This window comes from Squalius cephalus (genome assembly GCF_949319135.1).
Source record: "Squalius cephalus genome assembly, chromosome: 7".
Taxonomy (NCBI): Eukaryota; Metazoa; Chordata; class Actinopteri; order Cypriniformes; family Leuciscidae; genus Squalius; species Squalius cephalus.
Window position 1 is genome coordinate 34867538 of NC_137128.1, and position 23255 is coordinate 34890792.

The window sequence follows — 23255 nt, forward strand, 5'->3', positions numbered from 1 at the left end:
ATATTTTAATTTTTCATTAAATGTGATTTTAGAAATTGAATTTGTCAAAAAAATTGAAATAAATAATTTAAAAAAATATGATTAGGACAGTCACATTGTATCTTCCCCTAATGACAGTTTTCAGTTTAACCATACACATGAGCATATTATCTGAAATACATTATAAAAACATAATATTAGAAACATTTTTTTTCCCCAAATCTTCTTCTCAATGATATTTAATTATAATATTATTTATATTATAATAATATTTAACAATATTTCTAAACAATATAAATGATACAATATAAATAAAATTTCATTATAATAGTTAACTTCCCATTTTATGCATTTTCTCTGCTCCGACACCAAATGAAAGAGAAGAACAAACATGATCTTTTCTATGGCATTCATTTTCCTAACATAAATCCTCAGAGAGCATGTCACCCTCTATCTTTCTCATCTCCCACCTCTTCTCTTCCCCACACGGACATCCTTCATAAGGGGAAGACCAGGAAGCCTGAAAAAGTAGAGTACTTCCAGCCTCCCATTAAGTTGCCCCTTTCTAGCTTGAGGTAAGCCTTGTCCCCTCGCTCCATGATCACAAGCCCTGCATTCGTGGCTGCCTCCCGTGTCACATCCTGGTCTCCAGCAAAGGCTGAGATCATCGCCCATCCATTCAACATCAAACTCACCTGTGAATGGAAAACACTATCAATTCTTTGTATTAATTACTCATGAAATACAGTTGCTATGTGTCTCTACCTATACACCCTTAAAAATAAAGGTCCCAAAAGGGGGTTCCCCCATCGAAGAACCATTTTGGTTCCTCAAAGAACTTTTCAGTGGGCATTTCTTTAAAAAACAACAACAACAACAACAACAAATGTTTCTCAGTGTGGAGAACATTAAAATATAAAGAACCCCTTTTCACTACAAAGGAATGGAAAGGTTCCATGGAACCATACATGCCTATAATAAAGAACCTTTATTTTAAAGAGTGAAAGTATGTACCTGTATGGTTTGTCTGTTGTATGCCTTCACCACATGGAAATTGAAGCTGTACACCCCTCGTCTCGGAGCAAGGAAGATACTGCTTTCTTGGTCAAAATGACTGCCGACGTTTACCAAGATCTGACAAAAATTGACTGATTAAGCAGAGTAAAAATACATAAGTGTATTTTTTTTTTAATGTGAAATACTTACTTGGTCAAAATAGATGATCATGGTGCGGTTGCTCATATCTGTGGGCTCATGGTTGGTTTGGCGTGTAGCAGAAAAGGCCACACGGCCGGTGCCTGAACGCACAGACATCCCCAGCGCATTACCTGCTGGTTCTGAGGAGGGGGTTGAGTCACAGACCACCAGGCATTTACCCTCCAGTACTATGGGCTCCGTGTCATTTTGCCCTCTGACCACTAGAGGGCCGACTAGCAGAAGTAAAGCTAGTATTGGCATTGGCAGCCCAGAGCAGGGCAGCATTGTCTTATTATAATTCCCTCGCAATATTTCAGATGAAATTAGGTGCAAATGCTCCCTGCGATTTGGTCAAGTATGTCGTCTGCAGGAAACTGGGGAGATATAAGTGAAGGATCCTTGAAAAACTGAGATGTTATGAGCTACTTTAAAAGTTATCCTTGGCTCTATGTTTCACCCTCACTCTTTCTCTCTATTTTGCAGTCACCCTCCTGTCTGTCACAGTTTCCTGACGAAGATCTACTTCTGTGCTATCTTGTTAAATTGCCTGCAGGGGAGCAAAGACAAGGACACTTAGAGGTTTCTCATCATCCCAAAAAAAAAAAAAAAAAAAAAAAAAAATCCATCATCATAGCCAACCTGTGAGAAGACAGAGAGAGAGAGAGGGAGTCAGAGGAGCTCTGCAAGCCAACAGGTATGCTTGTGTGTATGGGGGAGGAGGAAGAGGAGCAGGGAATGATGAAGATCATGAGGTAACACTTTGGATCTCTTTCAGCTGAGGGGAGTATAGCGTCCAGGAGAGAGTGAGAACAAGAGAGAGAAAAAAGAACAACTCCACTGAGAGACCATCTGTCTTTAACACGCTCTCACTTCCCTCCTGACGTTCCACAACATGCAGGACCTCTCTTCCCCCCCCCCCACACACAGATCTTCTATCCCTCCCTCCTTTGCTTATGCGTATTAGCCCTCTCTCTCTCTCCTCTGTGTTTTGGCATGCTACAACGGCAACAATATGCAAGTCCTGAAACCAAAGAATGTACATTTTGGAATATTGAGGTATAGTACATCTATATCAGGTCTTAATTGGCACCACTCACCTCATTAACTTACTATTCAAGACATGTTTATAGTCTTTATGAAGCAGTGGCATTTACAAAGGTCAACTTTCTTTGCGTCTGGTCTTGAGTGAAACCGCAGTGTTTGTGCACTTTCAATAAGAACTAATTCTGCTCAGTGCAGCGATGTCCTCTTTTACATGCCAGCAGCTTTATTTTCTTCAGAAAACTTCACTCACCCAATTCCTTTTAGAGCACTAATCAATAATAATAATAATTCTTAAGCAACATTTTTACCTTGTTTTTCATATCTAAATATCCTTAAAAATAATAATTTACTTGCGAAGCAAAAGATGATAATAATAATAGGACTTTTAGATTTCTTATTTTCTTGGCATATATTTATTAAAGCATACATCTAATAAAATATACTGAGGTTTGAGGTTTCAAGGCTGTTTAGACATTTGACAGGAAAACAAGTCAGAATACATAAGAAAATGATTTTTTTGTGTGTGTGCTAAACAGTCTTTTACTAAAGCCTCTTTCCTAGGGAGTAACACACAATGAAATGAAGTTTTTCATAAGCTTTTGTAATAGGAAAAAAATAGCAAAATCACCTGATTTAGTGGGCTGTTCCTCGGTTTCCCAGGTGTAATGATGCGAGGTGTCAAAGCTTCTGTAGAGAAACGCTGAATCTGACAGATCTTCCTACTCATCCTGTCTCTCAAGACCCTCCCCTTCCCACCCACTCCACCAGCTTCACCTCGCTCTCTCTCCCTCTCTCACTTTCTAATAATCCCATCCATGTAATTATTTTTTGATGTAAACAGAATGTCTAAAACTGGCATTTGTAGCTGTAAATGATAGCCAACAGTCAGCAGAAAGCATGAACAAAACAGCAACCATAACATGACCCAGTGTCCCACAAAACATGACTGATCCACATGGATCATGAACATCAAATGGCATAAAGGTTAATATAATAAAAGAAAATATGGAATAAAAAAAAACAGAATAACTTACAGATTTCACAAATATACATAGTAATTTTTTATTTTTTGAAAACGTATCATGACAAATGAAACCAATGAATAAAATTCCATAATGCCTGAATTTATTTGTTGATCATAAGGAAGGACTGCCAACGATGAGGTCAATCACACCAGGAGAAAGCTAAGAAGTTAGCATTAACTTTCATCTCAATGGCAGTTCATCAGCGGGCACAAGACAACTTGGAAGTATCATGGGAGCACAGAACTTTTTGAGCCAATCATATGAACTGTAAATGACATCTGACAGCGCTGATTGGCTGATGGCACCACAAAATGGACACAATCACAAACCCTTCACTAGTGATTGTGACATAAAAGGCTGCCTAAAGGGAAAGATATAAGTCCATTTTAGGCATTTAAAGCCCAAAGTACACTTCGGCCATCCGCATTCTGCGACTGTCCGTGTGACGTAATTTTTCTGTCATCAGGAGGGTCCGCTCACAGCCCAATTTTTGTGTCCGCGCGGACGGTGCGCATACAACAGCGCCAGTGCTGGGTAGTAACTGATTACATGTAATCTGGATTTTGTAATCAGATTTCAAATATTTAGTACTTGTAATTCGATTATATTACATTTTAAAAATGATCATAATCAGATTACAGTTACTTTTTTATGGATTACATGATGACTACATAGACAATAGAGTTTTGGGAGCCTGAAAATGCAAACTTTTGAAACTGGGTTTCACAGTGCAAGTTTTTGAAAACAACACCATTATTGTCTCTGTGTAAACTACAGAAACGGTGACGTCATGCACCTAGTTTTTCTTTACAAAGTGACATCACCATCTACTGTCACGGATTGCATAATACAGCGTTTTTAACCGTTTTCGCGAATCCATGTGAACGGGATCATTTTGTCAACATTGTCCTCGGTACACGAAAAACGCAAAGGAAAAACCTTTCTGTTTTTAGTACATCATTGTCGTGTAAACGTAGGCTACCCTTAGATTACTTTTGACCTTACTCGTTTATTACTTAGATATGAATGGTATTATTGTGTACCATATTGATACTACATAAAAAAAACAAAGAGACAGCAAATATTTTCAATGAAAGACTGCAGGTAAAAGAAGATAAAAAGAAGAATTAGGGAGAATCAACAAATTATGAATATACCATTGTGTGAATAAATGGTATATTCATAATTTGTTGATTCTCCCTAATTCTACACCGTTTTTGTAGTTTACACAGAGACAATAAGTGTTGTTTTCAAAAACTTGCACTGTGGGCCCCTAAAAGTTGTCAGAATATATTACCTAAAATGAGTAATCTAGATTATGTTACTAACTACAATTTTCATCATGTAATTTGTAATCAGTAACAGGTACAATTTTCAATTGCAAGTAATCTACCCAGCACTGACCAGCGCATGTGCAAGCGCTTGAAAACCACGTCCACTAGATGAACCGCCGAACACGCCATTCTGCGCTCAAGGCCAAAAATATCTACTATACTAGAAGTAAATATTAGAGATTTATTATGTTGCTAATTTTGAATTGCTGTCAGATGGAGAAAGATGCACTGGATCGCCGTTCCCCTTAAAATATGGGTGAAAACAAGATGATGACAAACCGCAGTTATAAAAGATTAGACTAGATTTTTTCAACATCATGACTTAAATTATAAAAGAAAATGAAAAACTAAAACTTGGAAAAATAAAGTCTACCTTTTCAACCAGACCATGATATATCCATCAAGAAACATAACTCTTTATAAAATAAACAGTTCCCATCTTCACCCAAATCCGAGAGGTAAATGCAGTCATATTTTCTTGAGGACGGTGACCCTGCTGTTCAGATCTGGTTTGTAGAGGCCAAAGCCCAGGCAGACGGGCTGGGTGAAGCTGGTGCTGAAATTGTGCAAGGGGAGCAGGGTGGAAGCCGATCCTACTTCTGAAAAGGTGATGGAGCCAGAATTATAGTCCAGAGCCACTGCCAAATGGTTGCCTGACATTTTTACGGAGAGTTGGGTTTTCTTTCGGTTATGCCAGGCAGCAAGTTTCCTGTCATGCTGCTGTGTCAGGCTCCAGGATATCTGAACAAGATAACAGAAAATCAACAAACATTGACATTAGATGCTTATAAACAAGTTTAATGTGTATATAATTTGAATTAAGATACATTTTCAGAGAAAATATTATCAAGATGAATAAAATTTGAAAAAATATTAGATAATAATTATTAAAATGTGTTAAAATAGACATTATTCCATCTGGTTTCTATCCACTGATCATAAATAATGAGATTTCAAAGTTGTACACAATTATTATGAATGATTTGGGGGTCTGTGGCACCAAAAAGTTAGAAAACCCTTGTATTAGGGTCCTAATACACAATCTACCTTATTGCAGCCAAAGGCCGTGCCCTCTTTTGCTTTTCTCCCAATGCTGTGGTAAGTCACTGCTATATCCCAGAAACCCTCCACCTCCAGCTCCCAATAATGGTTTCCTGAAGAAAAAATCTGACAGGAGACCACCTGAGACCAGTGGTCGAAGCGATCAGGATGCTCAGGGACAGGCAAACGTTTTTTTACCCTCATCACTGTGCGTAGGTCTTCAGAGATATTTAGGAGTGGATGGGCTGAGTTTTTGTCCAAGGTTAATGGGCTGCTTACTAAATAACAAAGAGAAACAGGCATTAGAAATGTAGCCACTAGATGGCACTATTGAACAAGGAAAATGAAGCAAAAACTTACAACACACTGAAAATATTGATCATGCTTAGGTTAGCTGGAATTAAATTACTTAAAAAAATCGAAATGTCAATGGGGCATCATGGACTTGTATGAATGATAATACGCACATAGATCTCTCTTGAGCTCAATTAGGCAGTGCAGGGTCTCAGATATGAATTCTCTGTATTTATTTTCCACATTCTCTAAGACACGTTTCTTATTCATGCTGGGTTGAGGCGGTGTGAACAGAGGGGAGATGAGATCTGCCATCATCCTGCAAGAAAGAAGAAAGTGACTAATACAGTAAAAATTTTACCCCCGGTTTCACAGACTCAGATTAAAATGCTGTTTTAACTGGAAGCAACTTGCACTGACATATCTTATGCCAGTGCCATTGTTTTGTCTCAAGATGCACACCAGTTATGTTATTTTCTAAGGCATGTTTATAAAAGCTACTTAAATGTCCTAATTGAACTAAGGCCTAATCCTGGCTTAATCTAAACTCCATAGGCTACACACACACTTTGATTAAAATTCAAAACTAACATACAACTGCATTCACAAATCACAAGATATTTCTACGACACACTAAAACAATCACAGTTTATCTAAAGACTCACTGTGAATCCTCTGTTTGGTATGCCTGTGAAAAAGTAGGACTATATGAACAATCGCAAAATTATCTCTCATTTTAGTCTCTTTTATTCTGAATGACATCTGTAAAGACCCTTTAAGTGATATATGATGCCTTAACTAAGCCTGTGGATACATTAAAAATGTTAATAAGCCAATAAATGAATTAACTTATCTGTAACAAAGTTTTATAAACAGCATACATGCTCTTTCTAGCATATAATTCTGTCGTTCATGTCTTTCTGTCATCTAATTTTTGATGGCTATGTAAGGCCATTCTCAGGGGCATTTGTTGACCATAAAAAGTGATTAACAATAGCTCTATAATGAAATAAAATCTACACAAAATATGCTCTTACTGTATTATTTTTCATTATTTTAATGTAAAGGAAGTAAAAAATAAAGTTTAAAAATGCATACATTTCATTAGACTTTGATGTGTCTTTTTATTTGAATAGAATGATGATAATACAAACATAAACAAAATGTTGTTTTCAGCGTATGGTAAATGAGGTTTTATGAGCATTTAACCTGGAACCAAAACATCAAATAGGTGGAAAAAAATGGAAATGGAAAGGACACTTTGGCTACTCATTTTAGTTGTCCTCTACAAATCATCACTGCATCACCTTTATCATGAAGTATGTCCTCATACCCAAATTAACAGGAAGGGGTCTCTCTCGTCCAGCAGGGAGCCGAGGAAGCGGTGGATGCTCTCAGTTTGGTTTAGATCTTCTCTCACCCTGCTGCAGTCTTCCTGCACCCTCTCCGTAGCCTGCTGTCTCTCCTGCTCCGTGATGTTTATTACAGCCGACACTAGTCGTCCCACAACAGTCTGCAGGGCTGAGCCCATCTGTAACACCTGAGAGACATCACTCACAGAGGAGTCCTCCTAAAATAAACACACATAATGCTTGCATTCAGTTATATGAAATCCTGACCATTAATTAGGAATAATTTGTTTATTTGATATGAGACACCAAAGATGCTTGAACTTACAATGATGGTGCGACAAGCATTTTGATGTTCTTGAAGAATAATTTCACCTTGCTTTACTTTCTCTTCTGCTTTCTCGAACAGGCTCTGTAATTTGACCTATAAAATATTACAGAAGGGCTTTTTTAAATTTGAACTCCTTCACTGTCTTTTATCATGTTTCACAATGTTCAATATTTGGGTTATACCTGGGTTATACGAATTAATCCTAGGTATTCAGGTTATGTTTCACCAGTGGAGGAACAAGTGTTTTATACATGGAGTGGCCATGGCTAAATGTAGGGGTCCACAGACCATGACAGAAAATTAGTGCATAACCCAAACCTGATTACTTGGACTTCACAATCACGCAACGGCCAATGTAGGTCCATAAGACTGTAAGTGCATATAAGTGTGCCATTTGGGAGAGGGCCCTAATCTCCCCTCATTATGGCACCCCTTTTTATGATTGGTTTGTAGCTAGACAACTATTTCTTACACTTTTAACACTGCGGCAAGGAGTCCCAATTCAAAGGCTCCTTCAAATACTGCCTCTAAATGCGTCCTTCGTCCGAGGCAATGAAGGATACAACAGATGGATCCTTCGCAACCTTGTCTACCCAAGAATTCAATGTGTGCTATAGTGACGACAGGATTTTTTTGAGAGAAACGGCCAAATTACACTTTTAAATGTACGTATTGGGTTTCAGCTTACTCAAATATCTAATGATACAAATGTAAAAATAAAAATCTTTAAGCCATTCAAATGCTGACATATCTTACTAAGATGCGATTATATATACAGTAGTTTATACTCTTTATTATGTACAGAAATGGACCATGGTGAACATATTTAGACAGTTTGTGAACCCTGTTTTGTTTGCAGATAGTTTAATATAACTTTTACAAAAAGTCCAGTACAAACATTACTGCCACTCATTAATGACAGCTGTCACAGTTAGGCGACAAGAACAATCCTCCGTAGGCTAGACCGTCCCATTTAACAACGCTCGGTCCGAACTTCACGGCCTTTGAAGGATGCAGCCTCTGAATTGGGACACAGCTAGTGATAGCGGCTTGCTGAAGCCTGCAAATTATTCACAATATCCCAGAAATCGAGTGAGTGAGAAACCCTGTTTCCTCCTATTAAGATGAGTTTTCGGTGATCCGATCACAAGTGCTCAGCAAGACACATTACCGTTTACACCTGTCTAAAATGCGTTTCAAATGCGTCTCCTGTGACCACTTGCTTTCTGATGGTCGAGACCCTCTTATTTCGTGACACTCTAGCCTCACTTTTACTTTCAGCACACAAACAAACAAACCCGTGTCACGCAGCTTATGCAATATAATATAATATAATATAATTAATATAATAATGTAGTATTATTCTTTTTATTTGAGTAGGGGATATGAGGTCCTGGAAATAACTGGGTGGGATGTCTGATTTTACAAAGACTATAAACCGGTGTAAAACAGAGTAAACAGTCCCAGGACATTATTAAAAATCCTACAACAGGACTTTCTCTTAAACAGCAATGGATCTAATAACTTACTTTGTATTCCTCCTCCACTTTTCTCACCCCTTTGACCTGGTGTTGAGCATGCCGTCCTTCCAGAATACAGTCTTGGCAGATATACTCCCTATCATCCATACAGTAATACCGGAATACCTCCTGATGGGTGGGGCACCTGCGGCGGGTTACGTCCATCAATGGCTCCACCAACAGGTGAGTGCTGTAAGCTGGCCGTTGCAGATGTGGCTGCAGATGCTGCTCACACAGAGAGACCTCACATCGCAGGCAGGTCTTCACAGCTGCTTGAACCTCGTCACCCTCGACTTCCGGACAACAGTCACACACAACCAGCACCTGCTCCTCCAGGCATTGTGGGCATGCAAATCTTCGCTTGCCACTCTGGGTCCAGGCCTCTTGCGCACAGGGCGGGCAAAAGCTGTGGCCGCAGGGAAAGGGTTGAGCTCGACAAAACAGGTTGCGACACATGGGGCATGTGTGCTCTTCCTCCATGGAGCCCATTGCAGCTGTAAATTTGAGAACAATTAATTTTAATAATAACTTAATTATAAGAATTTACTCATTTTAATAGTGCCCTCTTAAGTAGAAGCAAGGAAATGATTGGTGACTCATAAGAAGTCAAATCATGGCACATGGATTTATACAGACCCATTTGGCACAAACTAATTACCTTAGCTTACTATTTAGTTAATCTGCCTCCTAATCAACTATTTTTAGAAAGCTGTTCTATTTGACTACCAGATAAATGAGGTAATCTCCTATGCATTTCTATTAAAGTCATTAAGATATTACATAAAAGTTTTTTTTTTTTTTTTGGTCTATTTTGTCCATGTAAATTAATATGCCCTCTATTAAAAAAGTCCCTCTTTAGGTTTATTCCTCCAAAAAGTGTAAACACTGGCACTATCAGAACAATGCAGTTTGTTGAGTATATCCCAACGATTGGGATGAGATTTGTTTGAAGAGCAATGGAAGAGTGTTCGGAAACTGTTTGAAATCGGTGATTAATTTTGCAATTCTGTTTGGTTTCGCTGAGGGCACAGACATGCAGAAATGACACTTCACCTTTGTCAAATCTCAACAAATCTGCCCTATTTGACCCAAACGTTTTCTCTGCAGACAATACCAGATCCAACTGGGGAATCAAGAGATCACCTACTCAGTGGCCCTCTGACCTGAATTAGTTGGTTACAGTTACATGGTTAGCATTATGATGCATATCCTAGCCTATATAAAACTGGGGGGAAAAATAGACTTACCCTTTGTGTCCTGCAGCCTTTTGTGAAAGCTGGATGTTTTCATACAGAAGCACGGCCAAAATGTACATGTAAGAGTGTGCGTGGTATGGGGCAGCTGGCTTATCCTGCAGTGTCTTCTTAACCAGACTGACTGACCTCTCAACACAGAGAACAGCTAAGCCATCACATGACCTGTTCTTCACAGAAGCAATATGAGGGATTTGTGAGGAAAAGAAATTAAAGCAAACAAATGTCACCTGGTGACTGTTTAATCAAAACTGATATCTATGTAGAATAAATCAAAATATAGTATAATAAAGTATTCTCTTATAAATTAGCTGTTGTAATACACAACACAAGTTACTGAAGACACAAAACAAGTAATACATTAAAGTGCTAACAGTGATGTGTAGATTGGAAGCAGTACATGTGACAGGTATGCCAGAATGTATTTTTTGATCAAAGTCTCTGTATTTTATTATAATAGAACAGCATGTACATGTTCTGTTACATACTCATTAAAAGTCTTTTTGGTTTGGTTTCAAAAGGCTTTTTTCTTTGTTTTTAAGCGTTTTATACATTTCAATACAGGCAGTTTAGACAAAAAGTATTCTCATCGCTTGATAAACTTAAGGTTGAGCCACTGCAGTCACTTGGGCTATTTTAACAATGTCTTTACTAACTTTTCTGGGATGGCAGATATCGATTACATAGAAGCCTATGGAGGAGTGAGCCAGCTCTCAGATTTCATAAAAAAATGTCTTAATTTGTGTTCCGAAGATGAACGAAAGTCTTACGGGGTTGGAACAACATGAGGGTGAGTAATTACTGACAAAATTTTCATTTTACACCCGGTAGAAAATATATACATCAATAATTAATCATACTTAAAGGTTGTGATTCTGAGAAGCATTGTAAATTATCTTGTGACGTGTAATTGTAACTGATTGGAATTTGAATTTCTGACGACTCGTTTAGTCAATTCAGAGTGACTTCTGTCTTTTGGGAGATAATATTTATTTATTGTGCACTTTTGACTTTACAACTTTGCAGACTGTTAACATTCACAGACATGTACACTGCATGAAAGGGAATATTTCGAAAAACCATAATAGGGGCAGGGGCACTTTAATAAAAGCATGGCATTTCTCACATTTTGTCAGTCAGTCACTCACATTTGGACAAATTGATTTGCATTGATTAACATAAAAATCAAGAATGCAAGGCATATGCATTTACATTATGCATTTACTATCACTTTATCAATTTAATGCATCCTTGCTGAATAAAATATTAATTTCTTCTTTTCTTTAAAACGCAGGAATAAAATTGTACTGACCCCAAACTTTTGAACAGTAGTGTATAATGTTACAAAAGCTTTTTATTTCAGATAAATACTGTTCTTTTGAACTTTCTATTCATCAAAGAATCCTAAAAATAAATCGCGCACAACTGTTTTCAACATAGTAAATGTTTCTTGAGCTCCAAATCAGCATATTAGAATGATTTCTGAAGGATCACGTGACACCGAAGACTGGAGTAATGATGCTGAAGATTCAGCTTTGCCATCACAGGAATAAATTACATTTTAAAACATATTCAAATAGAAAACAGTTATTTTATTTCACAATAATACTGTTTTTACTCTATTTTGGATCAAATAAATGCAGCCCTGGTGAGCATAAGAGACTTCTTTTAAAAACATTACAAAATCTTACATATCCCAAATTTCTGAACAGTAGAGTGTCAATGTGGCTATGTTTTGAATAATACTTTATAGCTGTGTGCTTTTGGTATGTTCATTGCCAAACTCAAGAATTACTTTATTTTTAATTAGGCTATCTGAAAATGTCCATTGTTTTATATAAAAAAGTTAATAATTGTATTTTATTGACAAAATATTTTAGTTTGGCTTATATATTTTTTTAGATCAAATAACATTTTAAGCAGTAATAGGGTAATGTAACAAAGTACCCCTGTATTTTTTCCAAGCAAGACCACATAATTGTACTAGATGTGCAGAATTAGTGTGTGTGTGTGTGTGTGTGTGTGTGTGTGTGTGTGTGGGGGGGGGGTACTCTTAACACCAAATCGATTTACACAAACTGAGAAAGACAAAAAATGTTATGCCCTGCTCTCCTCTAGGTTTCATGTTATTCATGGACTACAACCATTGTCCAGCTCATCAAGCACATAAATTCACATCCTTGTGGTAGTTGTAGTCCTTTTAAGCAACTTGTTAGCAACGTAGCTAATCAGTGTCACAGTAAACTGAACAATTTTTGTACAACTCCAGTATTATGGCTAACACACATGTGAAATGCAACGCGAACAACACCTGGACATATTTACACCATTCTCAAATAAAATGCATTTTTTTCCATAATAGCCTAAAAATTATAGCCAGATTACATAATCTAAAAAAGAAAATTGTGTCACAGACCTCAGGCAAACGTAAAGGCCTCGCACATTAGGCAGTTAAAAACCAAACATGATTCGTAATGGCTGGTTAATTACTCTGCGGAGACAGTGTCCGGATTGGACCGACAGACTCACAGACAGACATCCGTCGATGCCGCAGCGCTAGTGTGCTCAACAAAGGCTCAGGCCGGGGAGAGGGCCATTTTTACCAAATACAAAGGAAGCAGAGCAGCGAGGGAGGGGATGACTGTGGGAATGACAGGAATAGCGAAATATCACTTTACGAAATCGCAATGTGCCATCAAACCAAACACTGAACAATGGGTGAGAAGTGACCAGTCACGACTACAACAATATACAGTGTAACGACAGTACAGCAAATAAATAATTTAGATGTCGAACTGCGTGCTGTCAAAGCCGACTGCGCATCACGGTGGCAAAATGCCGGAACAGCAATGATGATATTACGACCCAGACACTGTACGACGTAATCTACCCTAATTTCACAAACAGCCGAGAAAGATTATCGTCTGCTGGTAAGTGTTTATACCATTTACAATACGTAGACTCCAAATGTCAGTTACGTCAAAGTATTTCATGTAGTCATAAGAAATATGAATCATAATTGGTTATGATCATAGAGCGCGCCGGAGGACGCAACAGGTCGCGCGTACAGTAGAGCTGTAGTTCCGCGAGCATTTTGCTGACGTAATTATGACATTTGTGCAAGAATTTTACGAGGTGTATTATAGCATAAATTGAAATGCTAGCTAAACACTTTATTGTGTTTTGGCATTAATATTATTTTAATAATAACGTCTTGAGTTTTTATACAAATTCTATAATAATATAAATGTAATATGTAAGGAATATGTGGTTAACCAAATGCTGTGAAAGCCAAATGATAAAAAAAAAAAAAAACATGCACATGAAATACATCATACTGTTGAGGAGGACAAGGATGTATTATAGTTTTATAAAATAAATACCATGACATTGGATTATGCTACTGAAATGGACTCACCTGAAAACATGACACATCTGTATTATAGACAATCAAAATTTAGATATTGTTTCAAATTCTATTATTTGGCTTAAATTTTAATTATACAGTAATGCCGTTGACGTGAGAATCTCTGCAGGTCCTTTTAAGTTCTAATGAACTTAATTCAGGCCTGTTGAATGCATTATTAAGGAGCTAAAGTTTACAGTCATATTTGAGATTGATTTAAAAAGGCAATCACATAACTGAGAATATGACATTATGAAATAATATAACACTATATGATAACTATGAATACATTTGGTCCCCTGCCATTTTTTGGCAACAGGTTACAAGACATTTTTTCAAAATGTCATACATTATGGTATCTCAGCCTTACATGCTCTTGGTGTCTAATTATTAAATACTCAATCCTTAAGACTTTAAAACAGGTTTAGGGGAACGCCTTGAGACTTAAAAACAGGTTTAGGGGAACGCCTTAAAACTTGGGGGTGTAAGAGAAAGGAGGGGTATATGCATGAGTAGGTGGTGTTCTGCGTTATTTGAATGCAAATGCAGAGAGAACAAGCCGAGACTGTTTGAGAGAGAAACAGGGAAAAGGAGGTGGAGAGTTGTCTTTGGATTTTAGTTAGACACTGAATAGACACAGATTTAGTTTGCCAAGTGCTTAGTTCACTTTTGAGACGTTGCTTGCTCATGTATGCACTTGGCATTTCGCCTTGTAGCTCTCTATATAAATGAAACATGGATTTTTGATTGTTTCTCAGAACTAATGCAGTGAGACTTACTGTAATTTAGTTTAAAGAGAAAGATTTTCAGTCTGATTCAACCCATGGGCCATTTAGCCATTGACTTTCCCCTGCATCATGTCACGCCGGAAACAGAAAAGACCTCAGCACTTTTTCAGCCCTATCCACAACACTTCGTGGCTACTTCAACATGGTGAGAAATGTTTTACCGTTTAGTAAGAGAAGCTCCATTGTTTCTGCCAGCGAGCCATCTTGCAAATGCCATTCGAGATATTTGCTGTGACATTAATAGATTCATACGTTTAAAATATCTGATCTAAGAAAAGTAAAATGAAGCAGAGTAAAAATAAAAGGAAATTCAGTAATATTTACATATACATAGATCCCAACAGCTTCTGTTGAATATCCAATTAGTACTTTCATCTTTTTCTGACCCAAGCTAAGAATTTAGACCACCCACGATATTGTATGTATAGCTAGTGAGAATGAGAAGACCAAATAGCAAAGCAAACCTAAAGGGAACAGAGATGCGTAATATGCTGAACTGGGTTTTGAAAAGGGAATTAGAAAAAGGTTGTGGAAAAAGGTGGACAACATTGAAAAAGAAGGAGCCACTTGAGCGGGAATGGCATGAGACTTAATTGTCTCTGTGAGGCTTTGTGGTCGTGCAGTCAGGCATTAACTGCCAGGAAGTACGTGCATAAGAGTGTGTTGATCTGTGACTTAAATTCTAGAGTTCTATTAGTACGGGAATCTCTTTGCGCATCTCTCCCTAGTATATGAGTGTGAATGTATCTCTATTTAATTTTGTATTCATGCTATTATGTCCTCTGTAAATTCACATTGGTGTCTGGATATGGCTCCAATGCTAAAGGTCACTTATTTTAAGCAATCTAGCTGTTTTTAGTGGTTGACTATGGCACTAAGGCTCACTGACCTTTCAGGCTTTGCTGGGTTAGGAGAGAAGATTTAAAAAATATATATATATATGGGATGTAATGGAATACATTCACTTACACAATTTAGAGGGTGGGTAGGTGGGTCAGTGAAGAGGTTTGGGAATTTTGTGGCGAGGTTCATTGTCCATGTTCATTGTTGCTGTGGAAACAAAGTTGGCTGTTAGCGGTGCTAAAAGCATTGTAAGCTGGTCAAGGGATGGGATTTCAGAGGGAGTGAGGGGATAGAGAGAGAGGAGAAGACAGCCATGTGCAAGACTGACTTAAAAAAGAGGTAAAAATAAAAAGTACAAATTGTGTTTTAATTAAAAAAAATTTTTTTTTTAATATTACAAGTTAAATGTTAAAAAAAGATTTATGATAACGGGAGTTTAAGTGGCACAGTAGGTGCCATTGATGGGAGCCTTGGTTAGAACAGCAATACTATACTTTGGTTGGCATTTAATAGAAATACAGTGTTACAGGTCAGCCAGAGGTATCCTCTTCTGTGAGCCTCCCTATATGCTATGTTTCCTTGGTGATGCTTGTGTAAGCAGTGAGTAAAAACAATTTGGAAGCAATCAAGGCGACAACAAACTAAATAAAAGGAAAAGAACTAAAGATTCGAAATTGGGTTATGAGGTTCATAAGGCTAAAAACATTTGGGTTTGTCAGTTCACAAGTGCAATAACAACAATAATGTGGCAGACAACAAACAATGAACATGTAAGAACCTAGCGAGAATAAAATGAATTAAGTTACAAAACTAATTGTGTAATTCAATTTATACAATCTATTTTCTTTTTACTCAATTACCTAATGACTGATTTAAAATAATGAATGTATAAAATTATTATTAAATGAATTAAAATAACACATTTAGAATGATTAATCAAACTGTACATTCTATTATACTTATTAGATATTGTAGTGGCTACCTTAATCAGTTTCATGATATGAAATTAAAATAGTGTATGAGTGTCTTTTCAACTATATAACTGTTTAGTATCAGTTTCCTGATCTGTTACCATTTTTATTCTTGCTTTTTATTGGACTTGGATTTTAAACGTTTGACTAGACTAGTATCTGTATGGCATAAATTGTTGCATAAATAGTTTCTCTCTAATTTCTTAGAGGAGCAGTTGGCAGTGAAGTCTCTCACCTCTACTCTTGCAAAGAACTCTTCCTGCTCTTCCTCATACTCTACAACTCAAAGCTGCCAATCTACTTTAAACCCACCGGTTGAGAGGCTCACAACACCTTCCTTGACCAGACCAAGACATCGTATCTTTCACATCCCCTGCCAGCCCAATCAATTTCCTTTAAACTTAACAGAGTCTCACCTTTCCAAAATTCCTGACATACCATCCCATTCTACTAATCAGCCTATCACTACTACTGCACCAACCGTGCTCTCTACCCACAACATCACTCACTCATCCATGGCTTCTCCAAAGTTAGGTGTGTCAGCAACCACAACCTCTTCATCCTCCTCCATTGCTGCTTCTCTCTGTGTGCCTCCACATCCTGGAAGCCCCAATTCTGTGCCTCAGGGTCCCCCAAGTCCAGTTACACCCTCTTCCAGCCCAAGCTCAGTCCCTTCAGCCCCAGCATGTGCACCCGTCAGTATTGCTTTTATCTTGGAGGAGCTACGTGTGCTGCAGCAGAGGCAAATCCATCAAATGCAGATGACTGAGGAAATCTGTAGGCAAGTACTGAGGCTGGGAGGAGGATCTTGTGAAGTGGATTCAAAGCCATTCATACTTCCATCTCTGCCACAGCTTTGTTTAAAAGGTTCTGATAACAACCCCAGACCCTCCCGACCAAAGTCATCACCTCCCCCTACCTCTGTGGCTCCTCTTTTGGCCTGTTTCTCATCCCTGCTACCACCTCAGACCACCTCCAAGTCCTCCAAACATGCCCACCCTCTCTTGAATGTCTTACGTCCCCATAAGGCACAGTATGACAGTGGGGTAGTTACTCCAGCAAACTTCACCAATCATACAAGTGGTGCCACGTCCTCATCAATGCCCACACCTGCTGCCTCAAACTATCCACTTACACTTTCCCTTGGCCTATCATCGCAAAAATCATCCAACACCACAGCAGCCAGTGGAAACAGTAGTCTTACTTTCCCGAACCAATCTCTGTCAACAGCTGCTGTCCCTACTGCCCCCTCACAGGGTCCAAAACTCTCTGCTCAAGGAGGTACGCCTGTCTTATCATCGGGGCGTATGCATCATGCATGCCGATTTTGTCGGAAACTCTTCAGCAGCGATTCATCCCTGCAAATACACTTGCGTTCACACACAGGGGAGCGTCCTTACCAGTGCCCTGTATGTTTCAGTAGATTCACCACACGAGGGAACCTCAAGGTCCACTTCTTGCGCCATCGTGAACAAAACCCTGAACTTTCTTTTTCGTTGTTTCCCTGTTCACTTTTTGCATCTGTAACTGGGGGATCAATGGGAGGATCAGCACAAACTCAAACTGTCACCTCCAACAATACAAATGCTATTCAGAAGCATCAGATCCAGCAAGAGGATGATCTGTGTGGTGACAGTCTTGAGGGCACTACTGCCTCAACACGCGCCACACCCTCATCTCTGCCTCCTAGTATTGATTTGGCTCTGCTGACCACGGCACACTCTCTCCTTCAGCTCAACCGTGCTGCTGCTGCTGCGGCTGCTGCAGCCTCTACATCCACTACCTCCTCAATAACATCCTCATCAACATCCTCTCTGGCCTCCACCCTTCTTTCAGCCCCTGCCTCATCCACCTCCTCCATTGCTGGGGTATATAAAGGAGTGAAACAACAGCGCTTTGATGAGAACACCCCACCTATACCTACTCTGCTGCCCCATTCTGCTTACTCACAGCTTGCAAACTTACCCAAAATCTTCTTCCCAGCATCTTCCACTCACCATCTTCCAGGCCATGGGTTTCTCAGGCAGACAACTCCAGCCGGATCATTTCTGCCATCCCCGCAACAACATATCACATCCCCATTCACAGCTTCATCCGCGGCCCCTTCCATCTCAACCTCCACCTCGGACACATCAAAGCTGCAGAGACTGGTGGAAAAGTTAGAGAAAGAACCACACAGTCAGTCACACTGGGTTTCATCCATTGGGGAGGCTTCTACCAGCAGCCATAGTGTAGCAGGTGCATTAAGCTATAGCAGCAGTGGTTTAATGAGCACAAGCACATTCAGTACAAATGTGGTCACCTCACTTCCATCATCTACAATCCAAATACCATCATCCCTCTTCAGCAAGGAGTCACCTTACCTGGGACTTATGAACTCTGCTGGGACACTTGCCCCAAATCAGTGTAGTGTGTGCCTGCGGGTGTTAAGCTGCCCAAGAGCGTTGCGTTTGCACCAGGCTACTCATTTAGGTGAGCGACCCTTCCCCTGCAAGCTATGTGGTCGTTCCTTCTCAACTAAAGGAAGCCTTCGAGCACACCTTGCCACCCATCGAGCCCGCCCACCAAACAGTCGTGCCCAGAATTCTTGCCCCTTATGCCAACGGAAGTTTACCAATGCCCTTGTGCTGCAACATCATATCCGCATGCATTTAGGAGGACAGCTACCACCAGAGAACATGCTTGATACTTCAACAGAATGTGATACTTTGTCCCATCCCCAGTCTATTGAGCTCTCTGCTTCAGAGATAAGCCCTAGCACTATGGATGTTCAGTTATTACATGCTGATCTACAAACAGTATCAGATTCTAGACATACTGAATCCCTTGCTAACAGCACTGGTCCCACAGTATGTCCCGCAACCTCCAGCTTACCTGCTTCACTTAGCTCAGGTCGTATACCACCTTTCGACCTAAGCCCTGACCCCTCCCTGAATCCAACCCCCCATTCACCTCCAACATTCAGACCTGATCCCCCTGAGCTCTCTCTCGGTGTACCTTCTCCAGTAGAATCTGCAGCCTCCCTTGTCCCTCCTGCCACTCAGTCAGCATCAGCAACAACTGGTCCTTCTGCCACTAATGAACTATCTTTTGAACTATCCAGCAACACTGCCTCCTTGGAAGACAAAATTATTTCATGCTCCTCTGCTGTAATGAAAGCCAGTCCACAAAGAGATGACTGTGAACTCAGTGAAAATACATCTCTCTCACCCATTTCTTGCTCTAGATCCAGATCAAATCTAGAGGATTTTCTTGGTATACAAGCTCATAATGCATCCAGGGATCCTCGGCCACATCCAACATCAACACCACCTTCTGTTCTTGCGCTGAGATCTGAGAGTGTGTCTACTTATACAGTACGCCTAGATGAGCCTGACCAAAGCCTTGTCCAAACATCCAAATCAATCCCCCAAGAGTTCCCTAAGGAAGAAAAGATGGAAGATAATATACATAAAACACCAAAGAATGGTCAAAGGACAACTCCAGATTTGAGTATTAATGCAGATATGGGGTCAGACACTGTAGACAAGACAAGTGAGGACGCAGCTGAGACTCAGAGGCCTGACATACATGTGCAGAAGAAGGAAACTCACTCTAGTTCAACCTCAAAGGATAAAGTGGACCTTAAAGATACAACAGGAACTGAAATGGACAAAACAGAATCAACTGGATGCATATCACTGACTCCCAGTCTTCCACCTCCCATGCCAGAGAAAAAAATCTACCATTGTTCCGAATGTGGAAAAGAGTATGCAAGTCGCAGTGGACTCAAGGTGAGTGGCCTTTTGAATTCATTAAGCTAAACAATTAGTGTCATTCAATGTGAATATACAGTTTAACATGGTACAATGTCTTGTTGCAATTTGAGAGATACATGAAAATAAAATACCATCTCTTACTATAACTTCTAGGGACATATGAAGCACCATGGAGGAGTTGTCAAGGCACCTCGAACTCCTGCAAGGACCAAGGGCCCAGAGAGAGTGTTGCATCATGAGCGGTCACAAACTCACCACCTTGCAACCTTCCTGCCACCAGGGCATCAATGAGTTTCTTCAACCAAGCCCTCCAAAAACATCAGCAAGCATCAGAGACCTCTCCACCAATCGCTGTTAAAGAAACAGAGAGACAAAGTGTTGAGATCAATCTAATAGCTGACAAGAAAAAGGAACTTATAAAGGATAATTATGATTGTTGACTTCACCAAAAAAAAAAAAAAAAAAAACACACAGCACATAATGCCACACATGTACACACAGAAATCACATAGAGGGTCTTAACTTGGTTTAAAAAATGTTCCTGATCTTTCATATTAAAATACCTGCATTGTGTATTTTAATATATGTAATAATGTCTAAATATATCTTATAGTACTTCCTTTAATATTATGTGATGTTCTTTTTGATGAATGTAAATTATTTTGTCTGTGCAAGGTTTTCATGATTGTTTTGTTTACTCTTCCAAAGTTAAGATCTGAAGGTAGCTAAGGATTTAAACAATAGATTTGGGTGAGAAACAGAGCAAAATTTATGAAGCCAATGATGAAAATAGACTATAGTTCTTCACTAAAAGTTATTGTATTGATGTACTATTTCTTTATTAACTCTGTAAGGATGGTCAAATTTGGAGGGAGTGCATTTCAAATTAAGAAGTATAAAATGCACTAAATACAGATTCTGAGAAAGTCTTTATTTGGTCAAAGATCTTGTTAGGCTAAGTCGATACCTTGTTCCATTATGTTTTGGAGGGCAGTCATGCACAAAGTGGACAATTTTATCAACATTTGGCCAAAAAAATTCGAGCTCTTATCAATTTTCCTAATAAGCTCAAATGTTTAAAAAGATATCCTTCTCAAAATTCTTAGCACAGACAGAACAGCTGGAGCCCAGAGGAAATGCATGTACAATTGTTTTCCTAGATCCAACCAGTGCTTTTGACAAGCTGATATTTAATACACTTCATAAAATTTACACTAGGCAAATTCACATGAAATATTGTTGACTTGTACTTAAACATTCTTTATTTGTACTAAATCATCAATGTTTTAAAAGTTGAAAAGCACCAAAACACCAAACTGTAAATATGACCTGTCAACCTATGTCCATTGTATCCATGTTTGTCCTGTCCAGCTGTACAGTACTAGACAATATACTGCTCTTAACACCAACTAGATTAAAGAGTCAGGAAAGATTGTTTAACATGCCTGTATGTTAGTCAGTGTAAACTCTTGTTACTTTAATATTGTCAGTGTAGTTATTGAAAAAGGTAGAATTTGACTGATTCTGAGATGAACCACTATCTAGCTTAAAAGATAACCCTTTCTATATTTCTTGGTGGAAATGTTTGTTTCTATGGTGATGTTTGTTCTTTGTCTCGATACTTTTACATGTATCTTCCATAGAAATGAATTGGGTGTATGAGTCTGACTGTGAGTTGTAATTTCATGGTACAGCTAAAAGATCAAAATGGAAATAAAAATCAGTGTATACATGACAATAACCAGAATATGAAATTATTTTTACTGCGCACACCTTTTTTAAGACTATAAATCTCATTTACGGTGATGTTACTCTTCCTTGGTGGTCTGTGGGAAACAGTTTTCTTCACATACAGGCATCCCTAATCCGCTCACTCCCTAACACAATCAAACTCCTCTGCACTGCTTCTGTGTGTGCCACATCAAGCGCAGTGAAGGAGAAACTGGAGGAAGCGTTGACAATCTGTCTGAGCACTGGCCTCTAATCTCTTGCACCATGACAACCATGCAGAGGCACATAAGGAGGACGGGGGGAGAAAAGTGTATAGTCTACTACATGTTTGTTTGCAGGGGTATGTGTATTCTGCTGTGATGTATGGGTTTTAAAAGTGAGTACTAAAACTGTATAAAAAGGCTACAGAATTACAGTTACAAATGCAAAGTGGGTAACGTGTATAAGCTCACTATTCGTAAACCCAAAGCTGGACTTTATGGCCTCAGTGGCATTTAAAAAAAAAAGCCTGTCTCCAAGGCCAACGCACTGAGTCGCAAAATATGGCATAAGCACAAAAACTTAGACTTGAGGAATAGAAAAACTTATATGGCTAAATAAATAATCTTTTACTTTGTTACCTACTGAATGGATTTACTATAAGAGAAGGTCAAGGGTGGTTTCAACATGTATGGATGTGTGGAACACAAGATAGATGATAATGATGCACTGATAATGGCACATACATATTCGTAAAAAAAAAGAACTTAAAGTTTCAGAAAAACCAGAATGAGTTCAAAACGCACATCATGTCTATCTCAAGTCAACATACCTTGACAATTTAACCTTTTTATAAAAGTACATTTTCACCTCAATCTTTCCACAAATCATTCAGGGCGGCCCAGCAATAAGGATTGAAGCTCTTCTAAAAGTAAAAGAAAGGCTCCTGATTAGACACTTGATACAGTATTTATATTTTTTCTCTTTATCAATATACACAACATGTAATGTCAGAATCCCACCAGTGGGTGGCAGTGTTAAACCTTAGCTCAAGACTGAAGACGTAAAATGGGTAGGTTACAAACAAAAAAATGGATACTGTGCATCCATTGGCAACTGAAAAGCTGTTAAATCATAAAATAATGGACTGTGGGAATTTGTCACAAGTTAAAGAGAGGATAAGATGCACCATTGCTAACCTAATTAAAATCTAAAAATGTAGATATATAATAATTATAATATTCCCTTTCCTGTAAACCTGAGTCAAAAGAAATAAACATTGACCTATTTGTTTTTCTATAATGGTAGGGACTTTCCTATGACTTACATACACACTCATACTTATGACTGTCAACACAAACAATAACATAAAAAGATAAATTAGATTAAAGAAATGCCCTGGCATTATGCAC

General features: G+C 38.7%; 3 protein-coding genes across 4 annotated transcripts; 1 reads left to right on the forward strand and 2 right to left on the reverse strand.

Moving 5' to 3' along the window:
- Window positions 1-399: 399 nt before the first annotated feature.
- cbln12 (cerebellin 12) lies at window positions 400-1548 on the reverse strand. Its single transcript, XM_079875532.1, has 3 exons — window positions 1186-1548; window positions 994-1113; window positions 400-674 (listed from the first exon to the last, which is right to left on the reverse strand). The coding sequence occupies exons 1-3, from the start codon at window positions 1459-1461 to the stop codon at window positions 477-479; spliced, it is 594 nt and encodes a 197-aa protein (XP_079731658.1). The 5' UTR covers window positions 1462-1548; the 3' UTR covers window positions 400-476.
- A 1720-nt stretch (window positions 1549-3268) lies between these two features.
- Window positions 3269-10498, reverse strand: trim110 (tripartite motif containing 110). The gene is made up of 8 exons (XM_079875529.1): window positions 10362-10498; window positions 9124-9608; window positions 7592-7687; window positions 7248-7484; window positions 6580-6602; window positions 6088-6233; window positions 5627-5898; window positions 3269-5320 (listed from the first exon to the last, which is right to left on the reverse strand). The coding sequence occupies exons 1-8, from the start codon at window positions 10402-10404 to the stop codon at window positions 5048-5050; spliced, it is 1575 nt and encodes a 524-aa protein (XP_079731655.1). The 5' UTR covers window positions 10405-10498; the 3' UTR covers window positions 3269-5047.
- Window positions 10499-12805: 2307 nt separating this feature from the next.
- On the forward strand, window positions 12806-21869 carry sall2 (spalt-like transcription factor 2). 2 transcript variants are annotated; one of them, XM_079875523.1, is made up of 3 exons: window positions 12806-13297; window positions 16583-20148; window positions 20287-21869. In XM_079875523.1, the coding sequence occupies exons 2-3, from the start codon at window positions 16891-16893 to the stop codon at window positions 20422-20424; spliced, it is 3396 nt and encodes a 1131-aa protein (XP_079731649.1). In that variant the 5' UTR covers window positions 12806-13297; window positions 16583-16890; the 3' UTR covers window positions 20425-21869. The 2 variants fall into 2 exon arrangements, with proteins under 2 accessions (XP_079731649.1, XP_079731648.1); XM_079875522.1 differs by lacking the exon at window positions 12806-13297 and adding an exon at window positions 14572-14706.
- The last annotated feature ends 1386 nt before the right edge of the window (window positions 21870-23255 follow it).